Source organism: Canis aureus, chromosome 8 (genome assembly GCF_053574225.1).
Source record: "Canis aureus isolate CA01 chromosome 8, VMU_Caureus_v.1.0, whole genome shotgun sequence".
Taxonomy (NCBI): Eukaryota; Metazoa; Chordata; class Mammalia; order Carnivora; family Canidae; genus Canis; species Canis aureus.
Window position 1 is genome coordinate 61350816 of NC_135618.1, and position 18310 is coordinate 61369125.

The 18310-nt window shown below is 56.1% G+C and overlaps 1 protein-coding gene across 1 annotated transcript in view; it reads left to right on the forward strand.

The window, feature by feature from the left end:
- The window catches only part of FAM20C (FAM20C golgi associated secretory pathway kinase), a 49420-nt gene that overhangs the window by 29514 nt on the left and 1596 nt on the right, over window positions 1-18310 (forward strand). Inside the window, exons 4-9 of the mRNA XM_077907438.1 lie at window positions 7998-8090; window positions 9045-9160; window positions 16087-16267; window positions 16840-16949; window positions 17102-17183; window positions 18206-18265. Of these exons, the coding sequence (XP_077763564.1) occupies window positions 7998-8090; window positions 9045-9160; window positions 16087-16267; window positions 16840-16949; window positions 17102-17183; window positions 18206-18265 (642 nt within the window). The remainder of the gene's footprint in view (window positions 1-7997; window positions 8091-9044; window positions 9161-16086; window positions 16268-16839; window positions 16950-17101; window positions 17184-18205; window positions 18266-18310) is intronic.

Here is an 18310-nt window from a genome sequence, read left to right on the forward strand (position 1 = left end):
CTAGGCCACCTCATCCTGAACTGGAATCTCGACCAACTGTCTCATGTACAGACAGGACCAGAGCCAGGTTCTGAGCAGCACAAGGGCACAGCCCGGCCTGCAGCCCTGCTCGCTCTCCACCTTGGGTGCCCCCCCGCTCCCCCCCGCCAGGCCCCACAGAGGTCAGTCCGCCCGCCTGTCTTCACGCCTGGATTAGCAGTTCTCGTTGTAACCTTCACACCTCCAGATTCTTGTGGAACAGACATGCTTTCCAGGGCTGAGGGTGCGTGAGTGCGTCTTCTGCTCGGCACTCATTATGCAGGGTCTTCCCACCCCATAACGAGTCTGTACCTCGCCCATTCCTCCAGGGTTTTCTGTGGCCGTCAAGTTTATCTGGCATGCACGTGCCGCAGGCGTGGAGAATAGGGAGAGGTCTGGGGGGCATGGATTGGGGTGGTAGCCTGTCCTTTCTGCAGCCACGGAGTCTCCAGAATAACACAGGTCTGATCCAGAGAGTCTAGGTAGATGAACAGGTGCCAGAGGTTTTGAATAGGACAGGCACGTTTTACCAAATAAACAGATTGTCCCACACCTGCATGGGACCAGAATTGGCAGGAAATACTCAGTGGGCCGTAAGGCTAAAAGGTCACGCTGAAGGAGCTGCCAGGAGCGGCCCTTCTCTCCCCTTCTAGAACATGTGCCAGCTGAAAACCTGATATTAAACAGCTTAATATATCTCTTTAATGACAAGGTGGTTGTTTTCTGCTGTGTGAGTGATGGGAAAATTATCCAGGATAGAAAGGCTAATTTTTGCTTCTCTGCCTTCATTTGGTGAGTCAGGGATGTGCTATGTGTTTAGGAGGAAAGGGAAAGCATTTGCCTTATCTGGTGTTTTCCCTGCCTGAGGCTAGCCAGGCCCCCAGCGAATCAGACCCCGGTCCCAGGTGCCGGGACGTGAGGGGATCGCCCTGAATTCAGCCTTGTGTGTCCTTGTAGGAGGGAAGCAGGGGAACCAGGGACGGTGATGGGACTGCCCTGAGGAAGCTACTCACACAATGGTCAGGAGACCAGCTGATTTGCTCCACCGTAGTAGCTGGCCAACACCTGCCTCGGCCTTTCATTAGCAAAGATGGTCAGGGGCCCGAGCATTCCGGGGACAGCGGGAACAGTGGTTAAGTGCAAAGGGCCTGGGGCTCCAACACAGAGACCCCATCAAGTTCAGCCTATTTGAGGCACAATAGGCAGATGGTGAGAAGTGGGATTTGGACCATAGCGGTGGGGGTGGGGGTGGTGCACATCGTGATAATGGGGTCCATTGGAGTGCAGTGGGTGCTCTTAGGGTGAGTGGGAGTGGCAAGAGCAGCATTGCTCATGGTCATCAGGTAGGAGACACTGATGGGTGGTGCTTAGGGACATGCCCTGGATGGGATCCTCTTAGGTGGAGGGTTCCAGAGGGGGCCATCCAGGCAGCTACACTGCACGTCCCCAGCTAGTAAGGGTGTTGGAGAGCACTGGCTCTGTTAGTTCCTACAATAGAGTGAGCAGGGAGCCCGGCACACGGGAGTCCTGGCAGCCTGCTGTGTGCCCCAGCGTGGACACGCGCGTTTCCAGCTGAGTGGAGGTGCAGTGATATCTGCAAACTTGCTTCCCGGCGGTTTCTCTGGGGCCCCTCAAGTGTTCTCTTTCTCTGCTTCTGCCCTGCGGGTTTGGCTAGGAGTGCTTTTCCCCTGATACACAAGAGGTGCATGTGTGGCCCACCTCTCTCTGGGCCTCAGTGTTCCATCTGCACTCAGGGACCTCGGGGGCCCTCAGCTCTGACGAGAAAACAGTTGTGGAACAGCTGTCTGTGCCCCGAGCAGTCCCACAGCTATCCCTGCTCCAGAGCCTGACCTCAGAGTTTGCAGTTGGCTCTGTTCTGGCTCTTGTGTCCCATCCGATCGGCCTCAGCCCCCATGCCTGCCATATGGAACCCACTGACCGGACAGGCATTTGGCTCCCTCACATGGGACTGCATACCTCTGTCCCCCTCTGTAAGGCCATCTGCAAACTGAGCCCTTTCTTTTTTTTTTTTTTTTTTTTTTAAGGAGGGGATTTGTGGCTCTAAAGACTCTTTCTTTGGATTTTTAGTTGCCTTTTGGATTTTATCTCTAGTGCGCACATGTTTTTTTTTTTTAATTTTTTTTATTTATTTATGATAGTCACAGAGAGAGAAAGAGAGAGAGGCAGAGACACAGGCAGAGGGAGAAGCAGGCTCCATGCACCGGGAGCCCGATGTGGGATTCGATCCCGGGTCTCCAGGATCGCGCCCTGGGCCAAAGGCAGGCGCCAAACCGCTGCACTACCCAGGGATCCCAAACTGAGCCCTTTCTAACCGGCGGTGTCCTGGCTGTGGATGGGGACACTTCACAGGCTGTCATGAAGGTGCGGGGAGTGGATCCACATACACAGCTTAGCTCATAGTAAGAGCTGGATACTGCTGGATTTTCTTCCCCCACAGGCTTTAGTAAAAAGCTGCCAATTTCCTCTATTTTTAACCAAGCACAAGTTTTCTGTTTTCCCACAACTTAAAGAACATTGAGATGTGAATAGCGACAGTAGGGACTGGGCGGGGAGGAAGGGAGTGGTCCCACTGCGCTGAGGGCCAGCGGGATGGAGAAATCACAGTTGTTGGGAGCCAGGGCCTTTCTGGGGACTCGGGGACCGTTCCTGCAGCCAGCCCTCTAAGCCGGCACATGGCCTCCCCAAGTCCCCAATGAAGCCTGGCACCTGACCCAGTCCTAGTCCCCAGAGGTGGTTCTGATCCGGCAGGAAAGGCAGACGTGCAGGGCCAGCGGGAGCCATGTGTGACCTTGGTGCTCCCTGGAGAAAGAACCCAGGACCTGCTATTTCTGGCTGTGTGATTCTGCACAGGCTTTTCCCCCTTCCTGACCTTGGATTTCCTTGTCATTAAAATGGGAACAAGGACCAGAGCCCTGAGGGACTCACGTGGTCTGTACTAGATCCTGCCTCTCTGGCTTCTTCAGAGGCACCTTCTCTCAAAATGTTCTGCATCAGTTCTTAAAAGTCTAATAAACGTAGCAGTGATGGCATGACCCAATCTGAGGAAAGAGACCGGATTTCACAACTGTGCCAAGGTTGCTAAATCGCCGTGTCCTCCCCGGTGCTTTCCTGTGCCAAAGGTTCTGTGCCAGTGGCCTGTGCTACTGTGGCCAATTACCAGAAGCTGAGTGGCTTGAGGCAACACGAACGTGTTCTCCTACAGTTTTGGAGGTCTGCAGACTGTGCTACTTCTGAAGGCTCTGGAAGGCCATGTGTTTGCTTGCAGAGAAAGGCAGGAAGCCTCTAGAAGCTGGAAGGTCAGGAAACAGATTCTCTCCCAGTGCCTCTCTCTAAAGCCACCACTGTGGCCTCTTGCGCAGTTAGATCTCCCTCTGCCTCCTTATATGGACTCTTGGGATGACGTTACACCCCAGATGATACAGGATAATCTTCCCATCTCAAGATGCCTAACTTAATCACATCAGCAGGGTTCCTTTTGCCCTTTAAGGAAATTCAGACCATAGATTTCCTAAGAGAGTTCAACATAGTAGTCATTCTCACTTTAGTATAAAAATGCATGATCAGCTCTTACTGTGCTTCCTCCTGAGCTAAGGGAAGTCTCCTCTAAAGGGAGGGAGTTTGGGTGTGGTTGGCTCTGGAGAGGAGGGAAAGAGGGAATGTGGAAGAGTGGGAGGCCCCAAGAGCTGGTCCTGAGCAGCCCCTTGTCAGGGTTTAGCAGGCCTGGACTTCAGGGTGTCAGGATGCTCAGCATTCCCCTGGGGGCTGCCCTCCACTGCCTGTTTCTCATGGCCTGTGGGGCTCAGTGTGGTTGTCCAGCCAGGCAGAGGTACGAGGTTCGGGGGCCTTCCTCGAGAGCAGGACCATAACCTCCCCCAGGGTCCGGGCCCTCTGAGTTCACCGTCTTCCTGCTTTGACCTTGAGTCACTGCTGCCAGGGCCTTTCCCTGAAACCATGTCCTTGGCTGTGCTTGGTGCCTGGTTCCTTAGCTGCTATTTTCCGAGGAAAGTGAGCTGACACTCCTCCGTTGGAGTGGGGCTCCCAAGCTCTGATTGCTCGCTGCGTGGGGGCAGTGACCCCGGGGGGGGGTGGCCAGACCAGGAGCCTCCTCCTGTGCCTGCGCCCCTCGGAGGGGCTGCCGCCCGCCTTGGGCCCTCCCAGTCCCCGGGAGAGGACAGCGACTTGCTGGCACTGTGCTTCCGGGTGCACACTCGTCCCCAGGTGCCTGGGCTCCCCGCCCCTCGTCAGGGCAGGCACAAGCTCCGGGTGCCGAGCCAACCCCGACTGTCTGATAGCATCTTCTTTCCACATTTCCATGCTCTGCGCCCCAGGAAGAAGGCCAGAGCCCTGGGCAGACCACTCCCTTGCCTGGGCCCAGCTTCCGCCACCCACCTGGAGGAAGGAGAGGCCGCCAGGCGACTAGGTTCAACCGTGTCCGGTCTCCTGCCGGGTGCAGTGAGTTCAGAACTTTTCCAAAGTGTTCTCCCCAGATGGCTGAGTGAGCATCAGCATCTGCTCTCCAGTGCCACCAAGGACGTGGCAGGAAGCTGGCAGTCCTCCCCAGAGGGGACCATGCCCAGCTCCTCCCAGCCCAGGGTGAGGTGAGAAATCCCTGTCTCCCCTCCACTGGTGCCCAGAGCCTCCTCCAAAGCCCTGATGCTGTGCCTTGCTCCACAGCCCAGCCCTGAGAAGAGCTCTGGGACCCCCTGATTTTTCCTCTCAGGCGGGGATTAGCTGGTAAGGATGTCCTGCAGGAGGCAAGCTGATGGGTCATGTCGTGTCACCAGACCGTGCAGGTGGGTGGCGGGCACAGCTAGCAAGTGTCTGCTCCCCAGATAGTCAGCAGGAAGAGCCAGCCTGCCCGTCTCGAGTACCCTTACCACTTAGTCCGGGCCTCTTCTTGCCATTCTTCCTGCTTCAAGCCCATTTGTGTGTGTGAGTCTTGGCCACTCTGATGACAGGAGCCAGGGTCAGCTGGCCGCACCCAGAGCCCTGCTCACCTCGTGGGGATAGAGACTCACAGAACTACCCCCATTCCACAGCTGGGGAAACCGAGGGTCCTTCACTGCCACCCACAGGCACTCTGTCTGAAACAAAAGCCTGGGGAGGCCCACCCTGGAGCCCACCGTCCCTGCCACATGCCCTCTCCCCTTTGGGTGTTTCCTGAGTTCCCAGCCCCACCCTTAGCAGGACAGGTTAAGCTAAGCCCCTACCTCAAGTTGCTCACAGCCTACAGGAGCCTTAAGACCATGCCCAGGTCTTTCACACATCTGGAGGCATTGCTCAAGGAGCACACAGGCCCCGGGAGCCCCTCAAGCACCTCAGGGGTAAAGACAGTCGCTGAGCATACAGACAAACAGCATTTCATCACCACTTCTCTGCACTCGGCCTCATTCTGGGGAGGGGCATTTGGAAGCTGAGACAGCCAAGCAGAAGGCCTGTGTGTGCCCTCGGGGTGGGGGGAAGAGCTGTCTCTTTGTGTGGACAGCTTGGGGACAGAGGTCACTGGAAAGCCCTGAGGTGGGAGACAGGAGGGAACCAGGAACTGTCCTGGAACCTGATGACACCACCTCCAGGAAGTGTCTTGGCGCTTCCCAGGTAGCAGGGCTCGGAACCACCTGCTTTCCAGGTGTGCAACCTGATAAGAGGGATGAGCTGGAGTGAGGGTGAGGGAACAAAAGCCAAAGAGTTGGCAAGTAGAAATGCTCACTTGTTAGCATCACAGATAAAGTCGCTGCACATGGTGATGATGGTGGTGGTGATGGTGTTGATGGTGGTGATGGTAGATATTGAAGAAATGAGGGAGGGAAGAGCTCGAGGCTGCAGACCGATTTGCGCCCATTCCCTGTCCCTCCATCAACTCATTTATTTATTGCACACCTGTTCTAAAGCTAGGCACTCCTGCCCCAGGCCCTGCGAACAATGCTCTGATGTAGCAATGCCAAGTTCCTCTGCAGAAGGTGCGTGCCAGCGCAGGCCTGCCGGGTTGCCAAGGAAAGCCTGTAGGGGCTGAGGCTGATCTTGAAAAGGACGGAGGAGGCCAGTATAGGTGGAAAGCCCATCAGAGGCAAAGGTGCAGAGGTGGGGAAGTCCGGGGAGCTGGGTCTGGGAGAGGTGTGGTGATGCTGGAGGCAGCGCCGGGGTGAGGAGAGAGGAGCGCAGAGCTGAAGAGGGAGCCAGGAGGTCTCTGGTGGCAGTAATCCTGGGTTGGGGGTAGGCACCAAGGAGATGGGGTGATGAGGGCCATTTGGGGAGGCTGAGCCTGGCCAGCACCCTGTGGCCACCTGCCCCATACACTCTCATGGCTGCTCCCTCTGCTTCCCTCCTGCCTGGACCCTCAGTGCTCACCCAGGGCTCGCAACCCTAGGTATGCTAATCTGGCTAGAAGGCCTTGGGGCTGAGGGTGCAGGAGCTGAGGCCTGGCCACAGAGCCTGGGGTGGACCTGCCCCTGGCTGCCCTTCTGCTTCTAGGCCAAGAGCAGAGCAGTGGGCAGTGGGATGTGCTTATGCCTGGATTTGTGCCGGTCACTCATCTCTGGCTTGAGCTTGGAGCCTCTTTTGCCACAAGGAAGCCAAACTATCTTCTGTGCCACCACAGGCTCCTTTGCGGGAGGGTGGCTGTGCCAGAGAAAAGGTAACAGACCAGGTCCTACTTCTCTTGGAGATGCTTCTGACACCCTGTCCTGGCGAGGAGTGCTTGCGAGTGTGTATGTGTGTACACATGTGTGCATGTGTGGTCTGTAGCAGGCAGTCAGGACCCTGGCCCCACCATCAGTGACCCTCCCTGGGCTTCAGTGGCCCTCCTGTGAAGACGAGGTCCTTGAGGCCCACCCTCCCTCCCTGGAGGCCCGCCCACACTGAACCTCATCCCACAGAGCCCCGAGAGGCAGCTATGCCCACTGTCCCTTCAGGGTGTAGAACTGGGTATCCCAGAGAGGTCACACACTAGCCAGTGGCAGAGCTGGGCCTGGGGACGTGCTCTCTGTTCCATGGAGGCAGATCTGACAAACGTTCTCCTGCAGACAGGGTCTGGGGGAGCCAGGAGGGGTCTCCCATCTTAGCATGCATGCGTGCAGACCCCAGGTGCATTTACCAGGAAAGGCCTCTGAAAGGAAAAAAACTATTCTGGAGGGGCTTCCTGGAGGTGGTGGCCACAGATAGAGCTGGCCCACCTGGAGGGCAGACAGAAACCACATCAGGCCAGAGGAGCTGCCGGGGTCAAGGGCATGCAAACAGCCCTGGAGAGGCAAAGCCAGAGAGACAGCAGGCAGAGAAGGATCTAGGTAGGCCCACTGTTCCGCTTAGGTGAGGAAAGCAGCACAGAGGACGAGGACTAGGGAGGCCTCAGGCCTCACCCACTAGAGCTGCACCGTCCAGGACAGTGGCCCCTAGCCAGGTGCGCCCACTCACATCCAGATCGGCCAGAATGAGACACATCAGCCGGTGCCTCAGCCACACTAGCACACTGTGTGTCTAGAGCTGCACGTGGCTAGTGATACGTAGAACGTGGTCTTCTCCACAGCATGTTTGGACAGCACCGGCTGGGGCTGGGGCCATACGAAGAAGCCCATCCTGTGGTGCAAATACTTCCTCATTGGCTGATTTGAAGTTCTCAGCAAGAGGTCACTGAAGGTGGCCTTGGGGACATGCATCAACTCATCATATGCTATTTGCACCTGCAAACGCAGGAGAAGTCAGCAGCCAGCCTCGAGAGCAGACAGTAGGATGCCGTGAAATAACTGGGAAGTGATGAGATTTAAATGTTTATTACTTTTTAAATGTAACTTATGTGGTTGTGTGTTTATATATAAGCTGATTTTTAAGGATGACTTTAACAACTGGCTCAGAACATTCTTGGAAGTTTGACAGTCTGTTTTTGCCAGCCGGTAAAAGCCACCTGTACCCTTTCACTGGAGGGTTTTGACGGTGATAAATCCTTTGTTTCATCCCATTTTCTCCAGGCAAACAAGGGAGCAGGAAACACCACCTGACTTCTTTTATTTCTCTGACTATGAGAGGCACAATGCAGAGATCGCTGCCTTCCACCTGGACAGGTGAGCTGTGCCCCAGATCCGTCGCCCGTCTTCTGGGATGGCTCTACTGGGCACAACATGAACTCCTTTTTGGTCTCCGCACTGCCGCCTGCTGCTGGGGAGCTGGGCAGGCGGTAATGGGTGGCCGTGTAGGTGTGCCCTCCAGAGGTTGTCACGGGCCAGCATCCAGGGGGCAGGGGACCCCACCTTGGCCTTCTGGAGCTACCCTGCTTACATGGCAGGGACCTCCAGCTTGGGGTGTAGTCCAGGCCGCAGCTTCACAGTCCTCCAGGCTGGGTAGAAAGCAGAGTCCCCGGGGTCCCCCCAGACTTGCAGATGAGGGTTTTCTTAAGACCCCCGATACACTGAAGTTTGCAAGGCCTGTTTTGTTTTGTATTTTTAAAGATTACAAATCCTGTTTGGCAGCCACAGAAACCCCAAGTCAGATTTTCAACAATTTCAGCTACTGAGCATCCCAAACCCAGCAAAGAGCCCTTCTGTGAAGAGTAGTTGCCACAAAGGCAACAGGGGTCACTCACTTGGGAGGTAGAGCTTGTTTATGACACAAGGCGGCAAATATAGCAGGCAGGGCATGCCTGCAGGAGTGTGTAGGGGGATATAGGACGCCCGGCTCCCCATGCCCAGCCACCTTCCCTCGGAGGGCATCCGGGGGCAGCACATGGGGCTCGTATCTGTGCAAGTGGGTGAGTGCAGTGCAGTTCAGATGGCATTCCGTTAAAAAGTGGCCAAATTAATTTTAATTTATTGAGACCTGAAAGGAGGGTCTGGGCACCTGGCAGGCCTCTGCTAGAAATAAAGTAGTCTCATGGAGCCCATGTCTTCTGGTCGCTGACAGCACCAGGTAGAACTGTGGGCTCCAAGTTGGGCCTAACCCCTTAGGCCCAACGCAGAGAGATGGGTATTCATTCTGCCCCAGCCCGGGCATGAACCCTTTCCCTGTCACTTTCCCGCCAGGATCCTAGATTTCCGCCGGGTGCCCCCCGTGGCTGGCAGGATGGTCAACATGACCAAGGAAATCCGGGATGTGACAAGAGACAAGAAGCTGTGGAGGACCTTCTTCATTTCCCCAGGTAACCAGCTTATGACATGGTAACCACCAGTGTGTACTTACCTTTTTGACGAAGAAGAAGGATTATAAAGAATAGTTGTATAATCCAGCCCGTTGCTTTCATGGGGCCACATGCAGGGCATCCCTTCTGCTGGACAACACAGTTATGTGTTGGGGTGTGTCTACATCGTAATTTTAAAAGGCTGCCAAATGGCCATGTTACCATCCTTAAATCAATCCCCTGGTCTGGGTATAGAGGTTTTTCCTACCATTTGTTTGTTTTCGAAGACAACATGAGTTCATTTTTTTTTTAAGATTTTATTTATTTATTTGTGAGAGACAGAGAGAGAGAGAGGCAGAGACACAAGCAGAGGGAGAAGCAGGCTCCATGCAGGGAGCCTGACGTGGGACCCGATCCCGGGACTCCAGGATCACGCCCTGGGCTGACAGCGGCGCTAAACCTCTGAGCCACCGGGGCTGCCCAAATGAGTTCATTTTTGAAAACTCCCAGCCACTCTGGAGAGTCTTCTCCAGGTGGCCGGGCTAGAGGAACCTCTGTTCTCTGAAATGTCCCCTGGAGTAAGAAACACCCTGGCAAGACCCTCACCCAGTGGCAAGGCCTGGGCTGCCTCCTGGTGCCCTCAAGGGTGGCAGGGGCCTACGTGTACCATGTGCTACAGAGAGAGAGGGGCTGACATTTATGGAAAACTTTAAGACTATATCCTCAATCTCCAGCGCACACCTAAATGTAAGTCACACCCTCCAGAATCATGGGTCCCAGGTGCTGAGTGACAGCAGGTATCCCTGTCCCTGAGAGAACTTGAGCCAGCAGGGCTGCTAGCAGGCTTGCTCAGCCTGAGCGTGGGAAATACCTTCAGTCTCAGGGATCTGTCCCTTGTATGCGGTTCCTGGAGGTGCCAGAGTGTCCAGGGGATGCCAGAGAAGTGGAGCACAGGATGAGCATGGACCTACCCTGGGATAGAGACCCTCCTGGTGGTGAGGGCCTGTCCGTGGGAACGCCGTGGCCACACCGTTAGTTCATGCACATCAGACCCACGTAAGGCCCTTGACTGGCTGTGCCCGGGGGTCCCCGACATCTGGCTTCTGCTGGTGGTTTGGGCTGCATGGTTTCTTAACAGCATTCACAGATTTGCCTGGGGTGAGGCCCACGGCTTAACCAGGCTTCATTTCGGTCATCCGCAACTCAGCACACCCTCACGGGGCTCCTCCTCTCTGACCCCATAACAGGGAAATAGGACAGAAATCTCCTGCCCCTGCTCTCTGTGCCTCAGCGGCTCACCCCGTGACCAGAGACCAAAGGGTGCTTCTCGGTCAGCCTTGTCTAAACCTGCCCTTTCGGTAAATTTCTGTGGACATGTCTCATACATCCTGGGCAGCTTACACACCCAGAGACGGGAGCTCATCGGCTCACTGGGAACTCAGCTCCTGTTTGCACAGCCTGAGCTTCTGGGAAGGTCCTTCTGCAAGGGTGGAAACCTGCGTCCCCAATCTTGGGTTCTAGTGCCCTCTGCTGGAATTACGCCCCCCTCCTCCCCCACCCCAAGACCTCGAGCTGCTCCTTTCCCTCTGCCCACAGCCTACCCCAGGAGCTCTTATTCCCAGCATCTGTGATCGGCCTCCACACCCTCACACGCCACACCCATGCTGCCCCAAGTGCTGACGAGCCTTCCGAGTCCAGGCTGGGTCACACCGCGGGACGCCCAGGCTCTGTGGCTGCTCCTTGTCCGTGGTTTTGTGGTTTTTATTGTAACATTCCTGGTGATGTTGTTCAGTGTTCAAAAATTACAACATACCTGCTTCCCACACCCACCGCCCAGTTTATCACTCACCAGTGTCCCTCTATGTTAGGTGGATGCTCTGTATTTCTGTCCTGGGCTAGTTCTGGGGCTTTCACCACAGAACCCACACCCACCGAGGGACTGACATAGGGTCAGCAGAGATGGGCCAGAATGCCTGTTATTGCCAAGGGCATACTTGGGGGAGTGGCCGTTCAGGCTGGATTGTGTCCCCTCGGCAGAAACTAGCCCATTCCCATGTGGGCAGCCCCCAAGCCCCTCAGACGGGGCTGCGCCTGCCAGTGGGGCCTGCAAGGAGGCTCCCTGGGCCCTGCGTCCTTCCCCTCAGTCATCACACGGTGGGGACGGGACACGTACATCACTGAGCACCTGCTATTGCCAGGCACTGCTGTGTGCCCGCTGTGGGATTCCTCATGTAACTCTCAGGCAGGACCGGGGGGCAGATTGTTTCGTCATCCCCGTTTTTAACCGATTTTATCAAGGTGTGATTGACATGCTCTTTGTAAATAGTGTCACAGTGAGAAGTTGCATGAGTTTTGATAAGCAGAGAACTGGTCCATCCTTCCCGGTCCCATCCTGGCCTATATCCTCCGAGACAACACAATCTGTTATGTATCTCTGAGGGTGACTTCACTGCTTCTGCAGTTTGCACAAGCGGGAGTGGCACACGGTGTGTGCTGTCGTCTGTCTGTCTGTCTGTCTTCTGGCTCGGCAGCACCATTCTGAGATCCATCCGCATGGTCGTGTGGTATCCAGCATGTTGGTTTTTAAGTCAGAGTCCGGTTGCACCAGACGGATGCAGTGCACGTTGTCATGCAGTCATCTGTTGAAGGCACCATCCAGAAGGGACTCAGTAACTTGCCCAAAATGAAGAGAGGAACTACAGTCTGAAGTGTCAAGAGAGGAAAATGCATCAGGATGTTTCCATATTTAGTTTTCTCAGGGCAGAGGGGCCTCCCCTCAGGAGCTGCCGTGCCAGGGCTCTCAAGGAAGGAAGGGGCCGCGGAGCCACAGCATCCAGGGCCCCAGCACTGATGTTCTGCGTGTGGTGGGTGATGGGTTGTGGATTCCTTTCTGTCAACAGAAGCCAGAGTCAGTCCCTCCTCTGAGCAGGCACATTAGGACACGTGCTGCCCACTGTGGTGGTTTGGTGCTCCGTGCACTGCAACTGTCAGCCCTGGCCTGTTCCCAGTGTCCTATGGCGATAGCGAGGATGCCTGCGTTCGGCACCATGATTGCCGGAATCTTCCATGGTGCCACTCAGATGGCTGGATCCCTGTTCCTGGTGTCTGGACCTGATGGGACGCAGCGCCACTCCATCAGCCGGATCTCTTCCCAAAAGCCCTTTGAAGTGTGTGGTTTTCTGTAACGCAGCTGGATGGTGGGAGCCAGCGTCGACCCCATTCTAGAAAACAAAGTCTATTCAGATTCACTTGCACCCCTTCTGCTTTGCATTGCTAGAACCATCCAGTCGCAAAGTAGCCACAGAGGCCAAGCTTCACTTGAGCTTCAGGCACATGTTGGAGAGGTTAATCTTCCTCCCACCTCAGAGGCCCGAGTAGTTCTGCTCTGGGGTGAGTCATGAAAGGGGAAAGTCACAGTCACCAAGAGGGGAGCTTGGCACCAGCTGAGAGCCGGAGGGGCCTGTGGCAGGTACAGGCAACCCTCTGGCCCAGCCCTGCCTGATGCCAGCCTCTGGCAGGAGGACTGATACCCTAGGAGGCGGGCTGAGCTCAAGTACACTGCGGTCCTTCTGTGCGCCAGAGACAGGGCCCTGTCAGTACGGAGGATGGTGTCAGGATGCAGAACTCACAGGAGAGCAGCCAAGTGCCCCCCGCCACATAGCAGTGCAGAGGCAGGACAGGTCAGAACCCAGTGAGCTGAGCCCCACAAATTCCTTATGCTTTTTTGGTAAATTTCTGTGGACACGTCTCATACATCCTGGAAGGTGCCCACATCCATGGGTTTCCATAGGGGAGCCCACCTCCAGGATGAGACACAGAATGTGAGCAGCTGGGAACCCCTCCCAGCCACTCAACCCCCACCCACATCTTTAAAGTGGCTCTTGTTCCTGCCACATGGGCCAGGGGTCTGGGGACCCTGCCCACACACTATGGACACAATGTCCAATTTAAATGCACGTGGAGGGTGAGAGGGGGTCCCAGGCTGGGCCCAGATGTCTTCAGGCCACTCTTATATATATATATATATTTTTTTTTTTTTTATTGGATTTCGATTTGCCAACATACAGTATAACATGTGCTCGTCCCATCAAGTGCCCCCCTCAGCACCCATCACCCAGTCACCCCATCCTCCTGCCCACCTTCCCTTCTACTACTCCTTGTTCATTTCCCAGAGTTAGGAGTCTCTCATGTTTTGTCACCCTCTATAAAATGAGTGGGAAAAATTCAGCCACTCCTGAGTGACGGTAGCTCCCCAGCATTCTAGCCCCACCTGACAGCCACCAACATGTCAGAGCCACCCAGGTTGGACAAGGATAGCAAGCGTCCCATTCTTTGGGACTCACCTTCTTGCCGGGCAGATCCCTGAAATGCTCCTGGTCTCCACCCTCAGGCCTCACAGGTGGGGGGAACGCGTCAGTCCTTGTGCAGAGACCAGCCTGTCTTCCCCCAAGGTGTCAGGTGTTGAGGAGTGGCCTAGAGTGCTGGGGAAGGCAGGTTTTCCTGTGTCTATCTCAGTTGTCATCACGGAGATGAAACAGGCCCCTGCTCCTTCCTTTCCCTCGCCCACTTCTGTCCAAGGGCAGGGGCGAGCTAATGACCGCTCACATGCAGTGGCCCCTGACTTGCTGCTACATATCTGACTTGACCTGGTTACTGTGTTTAACACCCAGCCCCCTGAGCAGGTGCTGCTGGAGCCGTCATTCAGGTGTGGACACTGCAGCCCAGGGCAGAAGCACCCCACCGGGGTTGCACCCCTGGGAAACTTTCCGGGCCTACCCTGGATATCCCTTTAGAAACCAGACTTGCATCTCCGAGGAGGAAAACGCCGTGTGCTCACAACATGCCTTTGTCTCCCAGCGTGAATCCATCTAAAACTAGCTCCGACTCCTAGATTAGCACACCCCAGGGCTCTGGCCAACAGGATCAGAGAAAGACTTTCCTCCTGAAAGTGGAGCCGCTGCCTCGGCTGAGGCTGTTTTGGGTGTTGGTGGGATGCTGACAAACGAGGTCACAGACTGATCTTTCCTGGATCGTCCTCTGTGGCGATCATCCAGCACTGGCTCTGGGGTCACGAGGTCCTGGGAGGAAGAGAGACAGGCGATCCAAGCAGGGACGCGCCGTATGCCAGCAGGGCGCCTTCCCGTCTCCTCTGGGTGGCTGCTCACCGGGCGCGGAGACTCTTCACTTGCAGGAGAGCAGACAAGTGCCCCCCACCACGTAGCAGGGCCTTGCCACGCATGTTTTCATTCCATGAGGAGAGTGAACCTGTGACTGGAAGACCCTGGGAGCCTCGTGAGTGTTGCTTGGGCAGGGTGTGCGGCAGCAGCAGAGGAGACACCTCGTCTGAGAAACTGGCTGTTTGCACCTTTGGGGGCTTGTGCGTGGTGCCTGCCCCTCTGGCTGCCGAGTTACTACACACTCCAGGCTCTGGAGGGTTTCTCCCCCGTACCCACAAAGCAACTGAACTCCGTCGGGAAGCACACATCAGGGACAACTGGTTGGGGTCTCCAGCGACAGCTCACCAAAGCACAGCAGCCAGCGATGCGCGATTTATCAATGACTCGTCTTACTGAGACATGAGTCAGATACTATACAATTGGTCATCTTTTTTTTGGCAACAAAATGACCATGGCACTTTATTCTTTTTCTTTAAATAATGTGCCCATCGTTTGTGCTTAGATTGAGTTAAATTTGCCCTGCTTTATTATTATTTTTTTAATGAAACTCATCATTTTGAAGTGTGCAATTCAGGGGTTTTGAGTACATCCGTGATACAGTGCCACATCACCACTAGTTCCAGAACATTATCCTCACCCCAAAAAGAACCCCATCCCTGTTAGCAGCCCCCCCCCCAGGTCCCCCAGCCGCTGGACCACCACTGTTTTCTGGATGGATCTGCCCATTACAGACACGTCACACACACGGAGCGTGCCAACCTGGGTCCCTCGTGTCTGGCTTCTGTCACGGAGCATCACGCTCTTGTGGCTCATCCACGATGGAGCCTTGTTGTGTCAGCAAGGCTGACACTTTCCCATTGTGGGTAAACAGTGTTCCATTTTATGGATGAGCCACATTTTGTCCACTCGCCTCTGGAGGGACACGCGGGTTGTCTGCATTCGGCCACTGAACTGAGCTGCTGGGACCCTCTCTGTACGACGTGGATGCTCGAGCGTAGAATTGCCACGTCGTGTGGTCATTGTGCGGCAGACTTAGTGAGGAGCTGCCAACCCGGCTCCCAGGGGGGCTACACTACTTGGTGCCCCTCCAGCACCGTGTGTGCCTCCAGCTACTCCACACCCTCAGCAATACTGGTCCATGTCTCTTCCCCCGACCGAACCTAGCCTGGTGGGTAAGAAGCAGTGTCTCACTGGGGTTTCAGCATGCACTCCCCGAATGACCAAAGACATGGAGTATCTTTGTCATGTCCTCGTTGGCCATTTCTATATTTTCTTTGGAGAAAAGTCTGTTGAACTCCTTGGGGGCATTTATTAGTTGGGCTATTTACCCTTTTATTATGGGGTTGTACAAGTTCTCCTGTGCTGAGTGCTAGATCCTTGTCAGGGCTACGAGTTTTGAACATCCTCTCCCACTGTAGAGTGTTTACACTTTCTTCATGGTGAGAGTGCCTTTTTTTTAAGGCACTGAACACTGACTCTAGAATCTCAGTAGATGCCAGTCTGAGATCCGAACGCCGGCTCCCCCAGCTGTGTGGCCTCAGGCAGGTCAGCTCCTGTCTCTGGGCCTCTGTGTCCTGTAGCATGGGTTGCAGCAATTCGTAAGAGCCGGGGTGAGACGGTGGGTGAGCCTGGCCTGCCAGAAGGTGTGCCCGGGGGCCTGGCCCCAGACAGACAGGTGGGGAGGGCTGGCGTGAGGGTGATGCTCCCCCCCGCCCTACTGATGCCCCCCCCGCCCCCGCTCCACTCACCAGTATGTCCGTCTGCCACCAGCCAACAACATCTGCTTCTATGGCGAGTGTTCCTACTACTGCTCCACCGAGCACGCCCTGTGCGGGAAGCCGGACCAGATAGAGGGCTCGCTGGCGGCCTTCCTGCCAGACCTGTCCCTGGCCAAGAGGAAGACATGGAGGAATCCCTGGCGGCGCTCGTACCACAAGCGCAAGAAGGCAGAGTGAGTGTCGGCTGGACAGGCCCTGCACGTGGCCCGCATCCTCCTTACTCTGACATCCCGGGGTCTGAGAGGCTTCTGCCCACTTTGCTCAGAGGGGCCTCAGGCCCGTTGACAGCCACAGGGGTAAGGAGTATCAGGGAGGGGAGGCACACCCCCTGCCTGCCCCCTGCGTGGCTGGCACCTCCCCTTTGTGAGTAGATGGCGGCCAGAATCAGATGCACCCCCGCAGTGGAGCAGACTGGCCTGCTGCAGCCCGAAACACAGCTTGTCCGAGTTTGAACTCCACTCACACTCCCTGCCCTTCTTGTCCCTTGTGCAAAAGGGTGGCCATGGAGGTATCTCTGTGACTGCTGTCCAGGCCCTGTTTCTTAATGGCAACCCTCCAGATGTGGTTTGACCACCTCCCAGCCCCACACTCCTGTTGATGCAGCCTCAGCTGTAGCACTGTTCTGTGGTGACACCTCTTTCCACCCCCGGTCCTCACTGCAGTAATTCTGCTGTGCTGAGCTGGTTGGGGCCTCCCTGTCCACACAGAGGAGGCACCTGGCCTTCTCACACTGGCTTCCCTGCAGGTGGGAAGTGGACCCTGACTACTGTGAGGAGGTGAAGCAGACACCCCCCTATGACAGCAGCCACCGCGTCCTGGACATCATGGACATGACCATTTTTGACTTCCTCATGGGTATGTCGCAGCCCCAGCCTGCACTGGGAGCTCCCACCCTACATGTGACCCTGCTGCGGCCAAACACCTGCTTTGCCCCGTGGCTCTGGCCTTGGGGTCAGACGTGGGCAGTGGGGGACAGCCCTGAGTTTTCGGTCTGCTTCTCTCCACAGGGAACATGGACCGCCATCACTATGAGACTTTTGAGAAGTTTGGCAATGAGACGTTTATCATTCACTTAGACAACGGAAGAGGGTGAGCCTTCTGGACCTGGGAGGACTCGGGCTCCGAGTGCGGGTGGTGGCCGTTCCCTGGGGACGCTTTGTGTGTGATGCAGCTCCTGTCGGCAGGAAAGGCCTGTAGTGTTACTCTTCCTGACCATCAGGGTCACCCTGTGTGCTGAGTCCTGTCATGTCCTCCTGTTACCCTGGGGAAACTGAGTCCCAGAGAGGCTACTTGCCCAGAAGGCACCTTAGTCATCTGGGACTGGCTCACTGGGACAAATGGCTCTCCCTGCCCTACGAAGAGGGCCACTGCTGGCTGGCTTCTGGGCGGGCCTGGGCCACCTAGGAGAGCCCTCTGCCTTATGAGCAGAGGGGTGCATGCGGGGACCTACATTCCTAAGTGGTTAGAGCTGCTGGTCTCCGATGCCTGGACAGTTGTATGTGGGGGCCACAGATTCCCAGCTGTAAAAGACAGCACTGCGGCTGGACCCTGGGCTGCCCCACCCTGGTGCCTTCTCCCCTCAGCCTGCCTCAGGTCCCACATCTACGAGCTGTTGCCCAGTGCAGTGGCCAGAACACCAAGCAGCTCTCAGGGGCCTCTCTCATCCCAAGCCCCACGTGTGCTGCTGGGGACAGCAGAGACCGGGACACACTGCCCAGAGACATACTGCCCAGGGTGCTGGGGACACACACTGGGGACAGACTGCCGGGAACACACTGCCTGGGACACTGGGGACATACTGCCCAGGGTGCTGGGGACACACACTGGGGACAGACTGCTGGGGACACACTGCCCAGGGACACATTACCAGGGGACATATTGCCCGGGGCACTGGGGACACACTGCTAGAGGACATACGCCCAGGGGTGCAGGAGACAGACTGCCAGGGACACACTGCCTGGTTTCCGTGGCCCTGGTGGCCTGGCAGGGCACACACGAGGTGCTGCTCACTGCAGTGCTTGGGGTCCCCCGGGGGATGCGTGTGGGAGGTGGTGCACACAGGAGTCCTGCTGCCCATGGCACCCTCAACAATCCCGCTTTCCCTTGGGCAGGTTTGGAAAATATTCCCATGACGAGCTGTCCATTCTGGTGCCTTTACAGCAGTGCTGCAGGTACGGTGTCCACCCTCTGCCCCCCTAGGGAGCCCCCAGCCTGGC